This window comes from Podarcis muralis, chromosome 6, assembly GCF_964188315.1.
Source record: "Podarcis muralis chromosome 6, rPodMur119.hap1.1, whole genome shotgun sequence".
Classification (NCBI taxonomy): Eukaryota; Metazoa; Chordata; class Lepidosauria; order Squamata; family Lacertidae; genus Podarcis; species Podarcis muralis.
The window spans coordinates 54,463,268-54,476,613 of record NC_135660.1 but is presented as its reverse complement, the minus strand read 5'-3'; the positions used below and the strand labels follow the sequence as shown (position 1 = coordinate 54,476,613).

General features: G+C 42.2%; 1 protein-coding gene across 1 annotated transcript in view; it reads right to left on the bottom strand.

Annotated features, from left to right (window-relative positions):
• Window positions 1–7,193: 7,193 nt before the first annotated feature.
• The window catches only part of BTBD16 (BTB domain containing 16), a 30,046-nt gene continuing 23,893 nt past the window's right edge, over window positions 7,194–13,346 (bottom strand). The window contains exons 13-17 of the mRNA XM_077930871.1: window positions 12,390–12,468; window positions 11,054–11,131; window positions 10,293–10,391; window positions 9,042–9,230; window positions 7,194–8,927 (exon numbers count right to left, since the gene is read on the bottom strand). Coding sequence (XP_077786997.1) covers window positions 8,859–8,927; window positions 9,042–9,230; window positions 10,293–10,391; window positions 11,054–11,131; window positions 12,390–12,468 — 514 coding nt within the window. The 3' untranslated portion in view covers window positions 7,194–8,858. The remainder of the gene's footprint in view (window positions 8,928–9,041; window positions 9,231–10,292; window positions 10,392–11,053; window positions 11,132–12,389; window positions 12,469–13,346) is intronic.

Sequence of the window (13,346 nt, the reverse complement as noted above, 5' to 3'; positions counted from 1 at the left end):
ATAAATGATTAGACTGTGTTGACCATGTACACTACCTTGCTCTCCATGGAGAAAAGGTAGGAATTAAAATTAGTAAATAATTATCCCCCTTACATACATGTTCATTAACTAAGATAAGATAATATTGGTCATTATACTGAGTAACATAACTAAATCAGATAAATATTTTGGGCCAGCCATAACAGGCTTTGTAATCATGATGAGATATAGGAGGTCTGACATCAAATAACTGGTATTTATCCATTATTCCTGATTCCAATACAAAGGTTATATAAACATTGTTTGCAGTTCAGTGCATAAAAACTGAACCACAAAAACATAGATTTTTCACTGTTGCTGAGCATGTTTCAAAGCACACTGTGTTGGTCAAAGGACAGAAGATACCATGTGGTTGCAGTGCTTTCATTTATTAGGCCAAATTACGTTAGGGTAGGAGTCTGCATGCTCTCTTGCATAAGCTGATGCAATAAAATGTATCAATGTTTAAACAAGTTCATAACTGCAGAGAAGTCTGAGTAAATATAATTTTAAAAGCTCTCCTTTGTTCTGTGTTTTAAGTCAGAAGTCTAGTAAATTCAGGCATTACCTCATAAAGCTTTGAGAGACCAATAATTGTTCTTTCCAATGGTGTCATAAAACCACTTTTACAACAATCAATTTTAATTTTGCTTCCTCTGGAATATTTAATATTGCCCACTGTGTAGTAGGGCTCCCCCCCACCCCCTTTTCAGGCTTAAAACAGGGGGGGGATCTCTAAAAGGCCTCTTCTGTACTCAGCTCTTGCATGAAAATACATCTTTGTTGTAAGGAGGCTTTCAGTAATCGCACTTCATAATGAAACAAAAGCTGTAATCAGAATGCAACAATGAATGCTGAAGTCAGCTGTGAACAATGGTTTGCAATTACCATGGCAACATTTTCTACCAAACCCATGAAGGGTCATAGAGCTTGCTCCTTTCTCTGTGAGAAAGCAGCTTTTCATGCATTCACAATTATTCAAATGTTTTAAATTATCTTTCAGTAAAAGTCCCAGAGTCACACCATCTAATAGTGTATCATGATTCATGAAGATGTGACGAAACTTTCACCCACAATGTCTGTCGTGTGCCAGCAAAACTTGCATTGTATAATTTACACAATGGAGAATGTGATACTCTTTCATAGTTTGATTACATATAACTCAACTTTGACAAGGCACCATCCTGATTCCTAAAGAGTGCCTAATAATGTCTCGGCAGCTACCATCGTGGCTGCTGATCTTTGATTCCTTCTGTGCACATTTTGTGAAATGCTCCCATTTGACTTGATTTGATTTGGATGTACTGTTCTGTTTCTGTTGAGGATGTCTGGGCTGCCTCCCTCATTTCACACATTTACAACTTTTACTGGACGTGTTTTACTTAGAAGCAAGTCTTACTGAGATTTCTAGGAAGTGTGTTTTGGATTGAAGCTGTAGGTTTCAACCCTATGGTGGGGGCATGGGCGTAGCCAAGGGGGGCAGCTGCCCCCATCTAAATCAATAAAAATACATAGCAAACTGAGGTTCTGCCTCCCCCCTAACAAAAGGCCTGCCCCCCCTAACAAAAATCCTGGCTATGCCCATGGTAGGGGGAAGGGAGATGACAAATATTTAATCCCCCCCCCCCACAACTTTATGTATCATTGGAAACATGTGGAAGGAGAAACTTAGATATGCACACAACTGTGTCTAATTTTCCCCCTAATTTGGGGTTGTGTCAAGGGACTGGGAGACCTTTGGATCTAAGCTGCTTCTTGGCACACCCATGGAATGAGGGTTGTGTGTTTTTTTACCCTTCTGACATCAGAACTTCCAACACTGGTTTCAGCAGAGCTTCAAAGGGTTCAGCGACTGAGCCTCTGACATCTCTGTTCTATGGCTCCTGTGGTCCTCCACCCCATCCTCCAGGGGCCATAGGATTACACCCTGAGAGTACCTTTGAGCCCTCTCAGAGTTTTCATTTCTGTGATTCTGCATATAAGGAATGTGATGGGACCTAAGCAACTGGCTGTTTTTAATACACTGTGAGAAGTTCCAGTGATGCGGCTTGGTTACTTTTGGAATATCACCGGAAGCCTATTGCGTCCTTTGCAATATTTGCAAATATAATTACAGATAGCCTGACGCTGAAACTGATGAAACGCTCTATATTTATGCTGAGACCTAAATATATTCAAGCTTGTGACAAGACAGATTTGCCTCCAGGTGAGCCTGCAGGGCAGCTACAAATGTTAATACTGTTGCACACCACCCCATCTCCGAGCGGGGTGAGATTCCAGGGGTTCCAGGCATTTACCCAGAGTTTGTGTTTCCCTTGGAATGAGGAAGTCTTTGTGATATATATAGTTTATTTACACATATATACAACCTGAGCCTGCGATGGAGGGCTTTGCAGCGTTAACACCCCAAGACGGCCTTACTTCGCCCAAAGCTGAAGACTTGGATTCAGACAGAAATCAGTCATTTCTTCCTCCCCCCCCCCCTTCTCATCTTGCTGCTTTCCTTCTAGCTCACATCACTCCTACTCTCAGCTCTGGCTTTATCCTTCTAACTATCCGTGAGCTGAGGGAGGAGGCCCACTCACTTGCCACCTCACACAGAGCCACTCCCTTTGTTCCCCTAATGGCTCACCACCTCACCAGGAAGCTAGCTTGGCTATTCCAAGAATTAGAAGGGTCTCAGCACGCAGCCTACTCCCCAACCCACAAACTCCTAACGCTGTTTTCTTTTCTTTTTGGCCACAAAGCACTGGCTCGATCCCGCAGGTTAGCCAGTTCTTAAGAGCTCTTGTTTATTTTTGTGGTGTCATGTACCACCAGGGGTAGGAAATAATAGCAGCTTATTCACTGTTGCTGCAACATGCATCTAAGGAGCATATTTAGCAGTGCTTTTTTTCTGGGGAGATGCAGGTGGACGCATACCCCTGAACATTTTGTGAATCTAAGTTTGGCTTCATTGAGGGGCAGTATTTCAATATAAGTAGGGAAATGAGAATACCCCTAAACTTTTTTTTTAATAGAAAAAAACCACCGGATAAAAGCATAAACTAACACTACTGCACTTCCTTCCTCCATAACATAGACGTTCGTCTGGTTACTTTTTTGTTCTTCTGAATTTTGTATTCCCTTTGTTCCTTTCCTGTTGTTCGGAAATGTTTATTATTCTATACAGTACGATTCTGGTAGGAAGAGTATACATAGTAGCTTATCCGCACACAAGCAACTGTGACCTTCAGCTTAGCCATGTTATTTGTTTTGGATGGGAGGAGCGTTGCCATGTCATTACAGGTAAAGGGCTTCCCCAGGTCCATTCTTTTCAAACAATGACATTTCCTTGAGTCATTTTATCATAGCCATGTCAGTGAAGTTCTGCTTATGGCCATTCTTTCTTTCAGCTCAGAAGTTCCCTCAAAGGGCACAGTCAATTCGGAGCCTGATACATGTGCATTTATATCCCATTGGTCAGGTTGCCTGCAGTTTGGGGGTTGCCTACAAGACAGTGTCTCTTTTGTAGCAACATTACCACTTCCCTAACACTGAAACAACAGTATTTTGGGAAACAGAAAAGTGTGTTTACTTTTCCAGTACCACGACCATCAAATCATCTTCTTCTTTTTATTTGGCAATCACTCATAGCCGAGTAAGATTGTCTTCCATAAACATGGTTTTAGCAATGAGTCCGTAAGTGACCGTGGAGGCCAGTTCTGGATCCACACGTCCTTCCACAGTGGGGACATTGGTTTCCGGGCAGGAGTTGATCATGGTGAGGGTTGGTCAAGTGTGCCTTCCTCTTAGCACGTTTCTCCCTTGCGTCCTGAGTTCAAAGCCCATGACACCTTTGGTAAAGGCTGTTCTCCAATTGGCGCACTCGCAGGCAAATGTTTCCAAATTGTTGGTGTTTATACTACATTTTTTTAGATTTGCCTTGAGACAGTCTTTAAACTTCTTTTGTTGACCACCAACATTACGCTTTCCATTTTTAAGTTCGGAATATCAAATATTATGGCTCCAATAAAATCTTGCTTTTAGTTTAGTTAGTGACCAGCAACACAACTCCTCTGTATACTTGCACATTCTATTTTATGACCTTTGGACATGATCCAACCAATGTTTAAAAAACTGCTGTCAATACTAAAAGGCTCTGATGTGTGTACAGTCTTTTGCTGTACATCTCCAGAGATTAGAACAGCATAGAAGGTGAAAATGGTTCAAAGAACAAATAATTTAGCACTGCAGTAAGTGTCAACTCTCTGTTACACAAAACTGTGATGTTCTATTATTATTATTATTATTATTATTATTATTATTATTATTATTATATTCATTATCATTATCATTATCATTCATGTATTTGACAGGACTTGTGCCATGGAATGGTATTAGGATACCTGCAAAGCTCATGTCCTTTGGATGAGAAACACTAAAGTTGCAGGCAGCCAAATATCAAGTGGCTGTCCCTTTGAAATTGATGGGGAACAACAACAACAAAAATGAAGTGGGGAAAAAGAACAAATGCAATTTGTTTTAAACAAAGGAAACTTTTTAAAAAATCTGTTTCTGTAACGTACAAGGTAGTTCTTAAATTCCACATTAAAAGCAACCTATAAGGCACTTAACATGCCTCTGAAAAATAAGGAGCAATACATTTAAATAAATGGCCATGTTCTTACCTATGATATCAACTTTATAAGGTTGTAATTGTAATCTGAGTACACACTGACAAGTTTATAAAAATCCACCTGGCTTTCGCAACAAATATGACTCAGTGAAGGTGATTCATGTAGAAAATGAAGTAATGAATGGTTCAGTTTACCAGTGTTATTTTGGTGATAGACAAGGGGTGTGGTTTACCCCAGCAGTTGTGAAGGATATGCCCCCCCCCCGCCCACAATTTTATACTTTAAATGGTGCGATCCTATAAATGTTCATTCAGAAATAAATCCCATTGTGTTCAGTGGGGCCTTACCAACCAGTAAATGTGCATTATGAGGTTGCAGTGGGAGTTATTTCTAAGGGAATGCAAAAAGGAGAAACTAGTTCTCAAAAATATCAACTAATAAAATGAACTCAACATGTTTCCGGATTCACGCTCCTTCCTGAGGTGCAGTCTTAAACTTCCAACTTTTATAGAGCAGCTGAAGCAGCCTGCACCAATACTGCTGCCTATTTAGTTCCAAGCGGGCCTCAACAATTTGACTAAGGTTTAATTTCCACACCCCCAAAAGGCAGTATATGAGTTTATTAGCTTAATATATATTTTGTCACCACAGTTTCCCTGAGAAAGAGAATAGAAACAATAATGGAAAGAATGAGATTTCTTTCTGCAGAGATAAATTTATGACATCGACATTTTTCCATTTTGTTCTTTTCTTTTGGTGAAGCTCTGACATTGGGACTGAACTCTTTGTTTGTTTATAAATACAGAAATATCGTTGACAGCCGCCAGCAATTACATCATGTTTCCTATATTCACCCACACTGACATACTGACCTATGCTTCCTGTAACACCCACGTTTTGACTCTGTGGGTATTTGTATTATTAGCAGATGCAAATTGTGATTCTGACCTTTGCTGTTCTTGATGCATGTGCTTAAATTTAAAGGACAGAGTTGAAATGTGGTAGACAATGCAGGTATGGAGGTTTTGGGTTGTGTGTGTGTGTGTTTTTTGCAGGATTTGTGACTCCATGCTGTTTTTCCTATTTCTTCTTTTTTCCTGGTTAGATTTCTTGAAATGACTTCTGTATCTTGAACTATAAATTATTAAATTTATATCCTACACTTTTCTCCGGGGAACCCCAGGGTGCTTACTTACACACACACACACACACACACACACACACACACACACACACACTTTTAAACAGTAGGACAACCATTTTGCTGCCTTTGCACTTCTTTTAGGCTTACAGGCAACTGTGCTCTGTCCTCACAACTGACCGCATGTAAGGGATTGTATTAATTGGCCATTAGCTACGGTTCTCCAAATGAAATAGTGTGTTTTACTCAGTCTTCCTGCACATTAGCTTCCAAACTGAGGTTGGTGCTCTTATCTAATGGGCCAGGAACACTTTGATATTTTACAACAAAGTATGCTTTATTCAGCTGGGTCATGAGTAAGCACCAACCACAATCTTCTGTATTTTTCTGTAACAACTCCACAGAAGCGCAGGAAGGCAAACTCAAGCTTACAAGGCAGAATAATAAAATCATAGAACTGAGGAGTTGGAAGGGTCATCTAGTCCAACCTTTGCAGTACAGGAATCTACACGACAGGTGGCCATCCAGCCTGTGGGCTGAAAAACCTCCAATGAAGAACAGACTCTCGTGTGAGTCTGTTCCACTGTCAAACAGCTCTTACTGCCAGAAAGTTCTAGATACACATAGGTAGCCATGTTGGTCTGACACAGTTGAAATAAATAAATAAATTGTCCAGTAGCACCTTAGGTCTCTAAGGTACTACTGGATAATTTTTTTTATTTTGCCAGAGAGTTCTTCCTGATGTTTTAGTCAGAATCTCCTTTCTCGAAGCCATTGATTTGGGTCCTGCCCTCCAGAGCAGGAGAAATCAAGCTTGGTCCATATTCCATGTGGCAGCCCTTTAGATATGTATTTGAAGATGGCTGTTGTATCTCCCTCTCCGTCTCCCCGGCTAGACAACAGGCCTGCCACTATGTCATTGTTTGTATCAGCAATGGCATGTTAAAAGCAGGCACACATGCCGTGTGGGGTGGCAGAGAACAAGAGGGTGGATGCCACCTCCCAAAATGACCTTGACAGTCATTGAAGCAGCTTCCAGGAAAACTTTCAGAGCCATGAAAATAATGAACCAATTTGGCCACACCGTACAACCAAACGAAGGCAAGGAGATGTGCTGCCAGACTTTCACATGCAGTGTGACAGAGGATAGTCCTCTGTTTGAATGACTTTTAAAGGACCTTCCTTCATTTCATGGTGCCTTCCAGATGTGGTTGGGCTCCAACTCCCATCAGCCCTTGACCAGCAAAGTTGGAAGTTGTAGTCCAAAGACATCAGGAGGCAGCAGGGCTGGTAGCCACCCTAGTCACACACCCATCCAGTTCACGTAAAGGTAGTGGGTAGGAGATCTTATGGGGAACATCAGATTTGCTCCCGTGGGGAGAGTCTGGAAGAAATACATGCATGAACCCCACAGCCAATGGTAAGAAGTTTATTTAGAATTTTAAAAATCAGGAGGACAAAAGGAAGAAGCAGAACACTACATAAAGAAACCAAAAATAAAGGAAACATTGTTCATGAGAAAACCAGAAGCCTGTTTGTAAGTAGCAAGGATAACTTTGAACCAACAGGCTCCTTTTATTTTCCTCATCATGTTTTGTTCATTTGTCCTCTCTTCCTGTTTTATTCTTAATAAAACTTCATGCAATTTGACTGTTGGGGTCTGAAGTATGTTTATGCCAAGCATTCTTGTGATCTCCCATGTGCCTTGCCACTGGAAGCATACTATGTGGGTGAAAGAGTGGGATTCCAAGAGGAAACAACAGGCTGTGTTGAATTGCAGGGCGGGAAAGGCACCTGGGTGCTAGGCCTGTTGTTTCTGATAAACAGAGAGGGATTTAGCTGAGAAGTGCAGGGTGTGGTGTCTCCAAGTCCCTTTGGAAGCAGTTGCTTTGACCTCCCAGAATTCACCTCACCTGGGAGTTGTCGGGTTTAATAAGGAGTGTGGTTCGGGTTACAACTGGCAACCGGCAAGGCTGGGCATAAACAGGCTCTCCTCGCCTCCCCCTTCCATTACCGGCATTACTAAAGGTCCCTCCAGAAATCCCTTTTCTTGTGCATTCAAGATGACTTATGCTCCTGATGCTATTGGGGCAGCTATATGCAACCCTACCTTCCACACTGTTTGTACCTGCAAAAGTTTTGAGACAGTCATGCTGCTTCATTTCCAATCAGTGCACATCTCATAACGTGCTGATGATATCCTCAAACTTCTTATAGCACACCAATGTTCTGGTTTGTTCTTGTCCTGTTTTTGTTGCTCTTCAACCCCTCTGGACAGTGAAAATGTGGTAGAACTGGAGAAGCATAACAGAACTAAAGCAGAATACATCCACCACTATTGCACTGTTACTGTTTTCAAGAACATATTGCAGATTACAATAAAACACCTACCTGGTGGGGCTCTACAGGCAATTTGAGATAGAGCAAGAGCAAAGCTATAAGGCCATACATTTAGATTATGTCTCAGGATTTAGACAATATTGGTGATTCTGGCAGAAGAATTTAAGTATAAACTAGGATTGTTTGGGGTGCTTGATCTCCAGTTTCCTGGTATGGAGGTGGCTCTTGCTTTTATTTGTACAGTAGCCTGTGCAATGGGATGAGGGCTAGGCTAGGTGGGGTTACCTGACACTTTTATGTGAGCAACATTAATGGCTTCCCGAAATCAATAACTACTAGATGTGCTGTAGTGCACCTGGCTGAAGGCCAGCTGGGGAGAGTGGAAAAAGAAAGCTCTCTAAAATGCCATGCACACGGCTGTTTGCATCCATGTGGGAGGAACGGTTCATGCCCTTCATTTGCTAGTGGGCACCAGATTGGTAATTTGAAGCTACACCTAAGCAATTGCAATCTATTTGCAGCATTTGCCACAGGAAACAAGAGTACAATGCAAATAGGGATTAATGTCTAAATGAGCTGAGCATGAGGGAAGGGTGCAGTTTATTCTCCTGTTATGCGAAATGTGATCACCTGCCTGACCAGTGCAGGCCCTTAGACGTTTGATATTAACACTCCTACGCATATGCTAGGTGTCAAAATGAGTCCTTCAGCAGAGCTGCCCAGAGAGTGCTTGCTGTCTCTTACGATGTTGGGAAAAGAAGAGAAAAGGTCACATAGATTGGAACCGATGGTATGCATGCTTTCAAAACCTGCATTCAGAAAGAGGCAAGAGTTAGCACTCAAGTTTCTATCTATGCTATTTAGGAAGTCAATGTAACAATTTTGTTTTTCAAATGTACAAAGTGCTCCCTTCCCTGACTTACCATGCTTTTACAGCTGGGCTTCTTAACTCCAAACCTTTGAGTAAGTCTCTTCGTAGTGAATTCTTCCCATTTCCCATCTATCTGACACTGTGCTTTGATTTCATACTTAACTTCACGTGTCTCCTTTAAACTGACAGGACTCCGTTCGGCAGTAAAAAAAGATATAATTGGATCTGCATGTTTGACTCTCTGAAATGACACAGAGTTAAATTGTTATTTGTCAGCGTCAGTGAGCTGAAGGTACTCAAAAACCTCCACCAAGAAAATCCTAATTCAAGGTACAGTGGTACCTTGGGTTACATACACTTCAGGTTACATACGCTTCAGGTTACAGACTCCGTTAACCCAGAAATGTTACCTCGGGTTAAGAACTTTGCTTCAGGATGAGAACAGAAATCGTGCTCCGGTGGCACGGCAGCAGCAGGAGGCCCCATTAGCTAAAGTGGTGTTTCAGGTTAAGAACAGACCTCCGGAACGAATTAAGTACATAACCAGAGGTACCACTGTAGATCAATCTCTTTTTACCTAACTGGTCTTCCTAGCTCCCATTGTTTTTCCTTTGGGTATGTACACATTAGTAGCTGCAAAGGCAAGCAAGGTGGCCACTCCCATTCCCTTGTGCATTTCATGTTGCATTTGCTGTACACAACTAGAGAGCAGGTGATGGTGTCTCCATATTATCTGATTTGTTTACCTGCAACTGTACACCCCCCTGAACTCCAGTTCAAGGAAACTGTCGTTCTGCACATGTGGAATGGCTGTCTGAACTGTATACACCTCAACTATTCTGTGACTTGCAAGTCGGAAGGAGGTTGGTTTGAGGAGAAAGCATCCAACAGGAGTATTTCTCAAGAAGCTGCAGGATACATATGAGTTGAAGCTAATGCCATGTGTACTTGACTTCAGACACCAGAGGTGGGAGTGCAGTGGAGCTGGAATGGCAATATATACATACCCTTTGTCTTAGCTACACCTGCTGAACTGCTAAAGTCTACCTGACTATTAAAGGGGTAGGATCCCTATACTCCTTGGTCACCCTAATGGGGAGTTGCACAAGAGCACTTCTGCCTGGTTTTGCAAGTCAGCCTTAACACTATTTCCCTCCTCCTTATAGCAAAAAATGCCAGTGACACAATCTTCCTTGTGGAAATTTATTGTTTTCAGGGTGTAGCCTAGTTCAATGTTTTATTCATCTCCCTAAAGATTGATGGTGGCCCAAGTTAGAGAGAACCACAGAAATGCTTTTCTTACCTGCATGTAAAAACTGTAGGCTGAAGCATCATGTTTTACTGCTTTTATCTCAAAGAAGAATCCATAAATGGAAATTATTTCTGAATGGTACCTTGGCTCCTGAAGTAACCAAGAGATTATTTTTTAAAAAAAATAAAAATGCAGCTTTATCCCCGTTGATTTCAAAGTTATGTCACCAAAAAGATCTGTAATTATTGTGAGAGGGCCATTAAGAGAAGTCTGGATTCAACAGAGCAGCTGACCTAGTGACCTCTAAGGGGAAGGACCGTGGGAACATCGCAAAAGACTGAACAGTTGCCCATTGCTTGCAAGTTACTGTACTCTGTAGGTATGGACAAAATTCACCTCACTAATTCTTGCCACCATTTTGCCTTCCCATCCCCCCAAGTTCAGTCTGTATTCATTCATTCATTCATTCATTCATTCATTCAATCAATCAATCAATCAATCAATTTATATACCACCCTTCCTCCTGAAAGACCCCAGAATGGCAAACACATCAACAATAGGAGGAAATGGTAAAAATGGTATAAGAACAGTTTAAAACATTATCTCGGCCAGTGATTTCAGAGCTGACAGCAACAGTATCTTTCAGCCAATTTTAGCATATCGGTATATATTAAATCCTTTCTCTTTCTTTCTCTCATATTCATGCATATCCCTCCCATCGTCATGTTAGGTTATGTGAAATGTTTTGTCAGCAGACGGTCTCCTGCCCTCCATCCTGTGTAGAAATTCTTCACGTTTTAATAGTGACCTACCTGTGTAAGCACCAGACCGAATCTCACTGCCTGAGTGTTAAAGTCTCTCTGAAATACCATGTCACCACCATTCTCTAGCTGAAAGGAAAAGAAAACTTCATATGGAGTTCATGAGTTCAATTTTTTCCAATAAGACACAGGTGCCAATTCAGTGCTTTAGCCTAACAGGGGTGGTTCCCATGTCTAGGAATTAGGTATACAACCTGTTATTGAAGGGGTTGTAGTACTTCCCCTGAAGGAACAAGCTTGTTGTCAGGAAATACTCCTGGATTCCAGCTAGACCCTGGAGTATCAAGCGGATTCTGTGGCCAGGGATGCCAATGCCCAGCTTAGTCTGGTTCATCAACTATGACCCTTCTTGGCCTGGGACAGTCTGGACTCAGTTGTCCATGTTATGGTGACTTCCTGCCTGTACTACTGCAATGTATCCTATATGGGGCTGCCCCTGAAGATGGTGTGGAGGTTGGAGCTAGTACAGAATGTGGTGGCCAAGTTGTTAAGTGTGGCAGTCTGAGAACTGTAGCTGTTTGAGGGGAACGGAGTCTCTGAACAACCCTCAGCTTCCCTCAACAAACTAGTTCCAGGATTCTTTGGGGGAAGCCGTGACAGTTCACACCCGGGACATCATGCTTTTAATGCATGCATTTTAACAAGCGATGTCCAGGGTGTGAACTGTCATGGCTTCATCATTATTGATTCATCATTATTTTCCGTAAACAATGTTAGAAATTAGATCCATGCTGCCATGTACACTTCTCCACTGTGTATCTGTTTTCAGTGTCCGACCTGAATGACAAGCCTCTACACACTTCAAAGCAGGCCTGGATTTTTATAGGCATAGACATACTGTATTTTTCGCTCTATAAGACACACTAGACCATAAGACACACCTAGTTTTTGGAGGAGGAAATCAAGAAAAAAAAATATTCTGAATCCCAGAAGCCAGAACAGCAAGATGGATCGCTGCGCAGTGATGCCTCTTGCTGTTCTGGCTTCAGAGAAAGCAACACAAAGCCGCTTCAGGGCAGGGGGAGCGTTCCTCCCGCTGCCCTGAAGAGGTTTCGCGCAGCTATGCCAGAAGCCAGAACAGCAAGAGGGATCACTGTGCAGCAAAAGCAGCTATCCCTCTTGCTGTTCTGGCTTCTGGGATAGCTGTGCAGCCTGCATTCGCTTCATAAGACGCACACACATTTCCCCTTACTTTTTAGGAGGGGAAAAGTGCATCTTATAGAGCAAAAAATATGGTACTAGGAAAATATACCAGAGAGGAAAACTGTGAAGTTAAAAAGAACTAAAATCCCCCCATTTGCTCAGTATAGTAAGCATACCAACTCACTGCATGGTAATGATCAGACAAGATCCTCGTCAGCCACGGCAGAGGAAGGAAGTTAATTTCCCAGAGTTCCTCCAGATGCCTGCCTTTGGGAAGAAGAAAGGAAAATGAATTATTATTATTAAATTTCTGGTAATCAGAAAACAGAAAAGAGATGTCACTGCACCTGCTGAGTCTGATATTATTGGTGATGCACTTGCAAGGCTTTGCAGGCACAACGCTAAAAGCAGGAGGAGTTTTTGGAAAGGGGAGACGCAGCAAGAATGCAAAAGGGAAGCCCAGGCATGTGAGCTGGGATTTTAAGGCCACACCTTGTTGAAGAATATGAGCAGCTAAGAAGCTGTGAGGTCAAAGCAGAGAGAGGAACGGATGAATTCGTCAGGAGAGAACGGGTTGCAGAAAGACAGAGAAAGGGGTGGCCCTGACCACATCATCATGTGCCCCTTCAATGTACCAGCCTCATGGGAATGCAAACCCTCAACAGAAAAAAGAATCCTACCCCTGGTATAAATCTCCCACCCACCTGTCTAGCTATGGCACCATTCACTTAGTTCAATCACTACTTTGTCCAAGTTGACTCTCCTTTATATGTTCTGCACAGTGCCCCTTCCTGCTTCTGCTCAGCATTCCGCCCAAATTAAAAACTGTCAGATAAAGTTTTCTTTTTGACAACCATGCACAGATCCTCAATTGTTTCAACAACTGGGATTTGCACAGTTTGCAGGGGTGCCATTCCTCCTTCCCTGTGCTTCTGCAGGCCAGACACAAATGCCAAGAATCAGGTTTAACAACATTTGGCTGGGTTTTACATTAACCTGCTTTTTGAGATGCTCACAGCACAATGAGGAAGAAATTAATCTGGGCTCTCGTCTTTGTTACTGCTGCCGAAGAATGCAGTGCTGTTTGCGTATAGCAAAGTATGCATTTCAGTTTCATGGCCAGAAATGGCTTTGCATGATG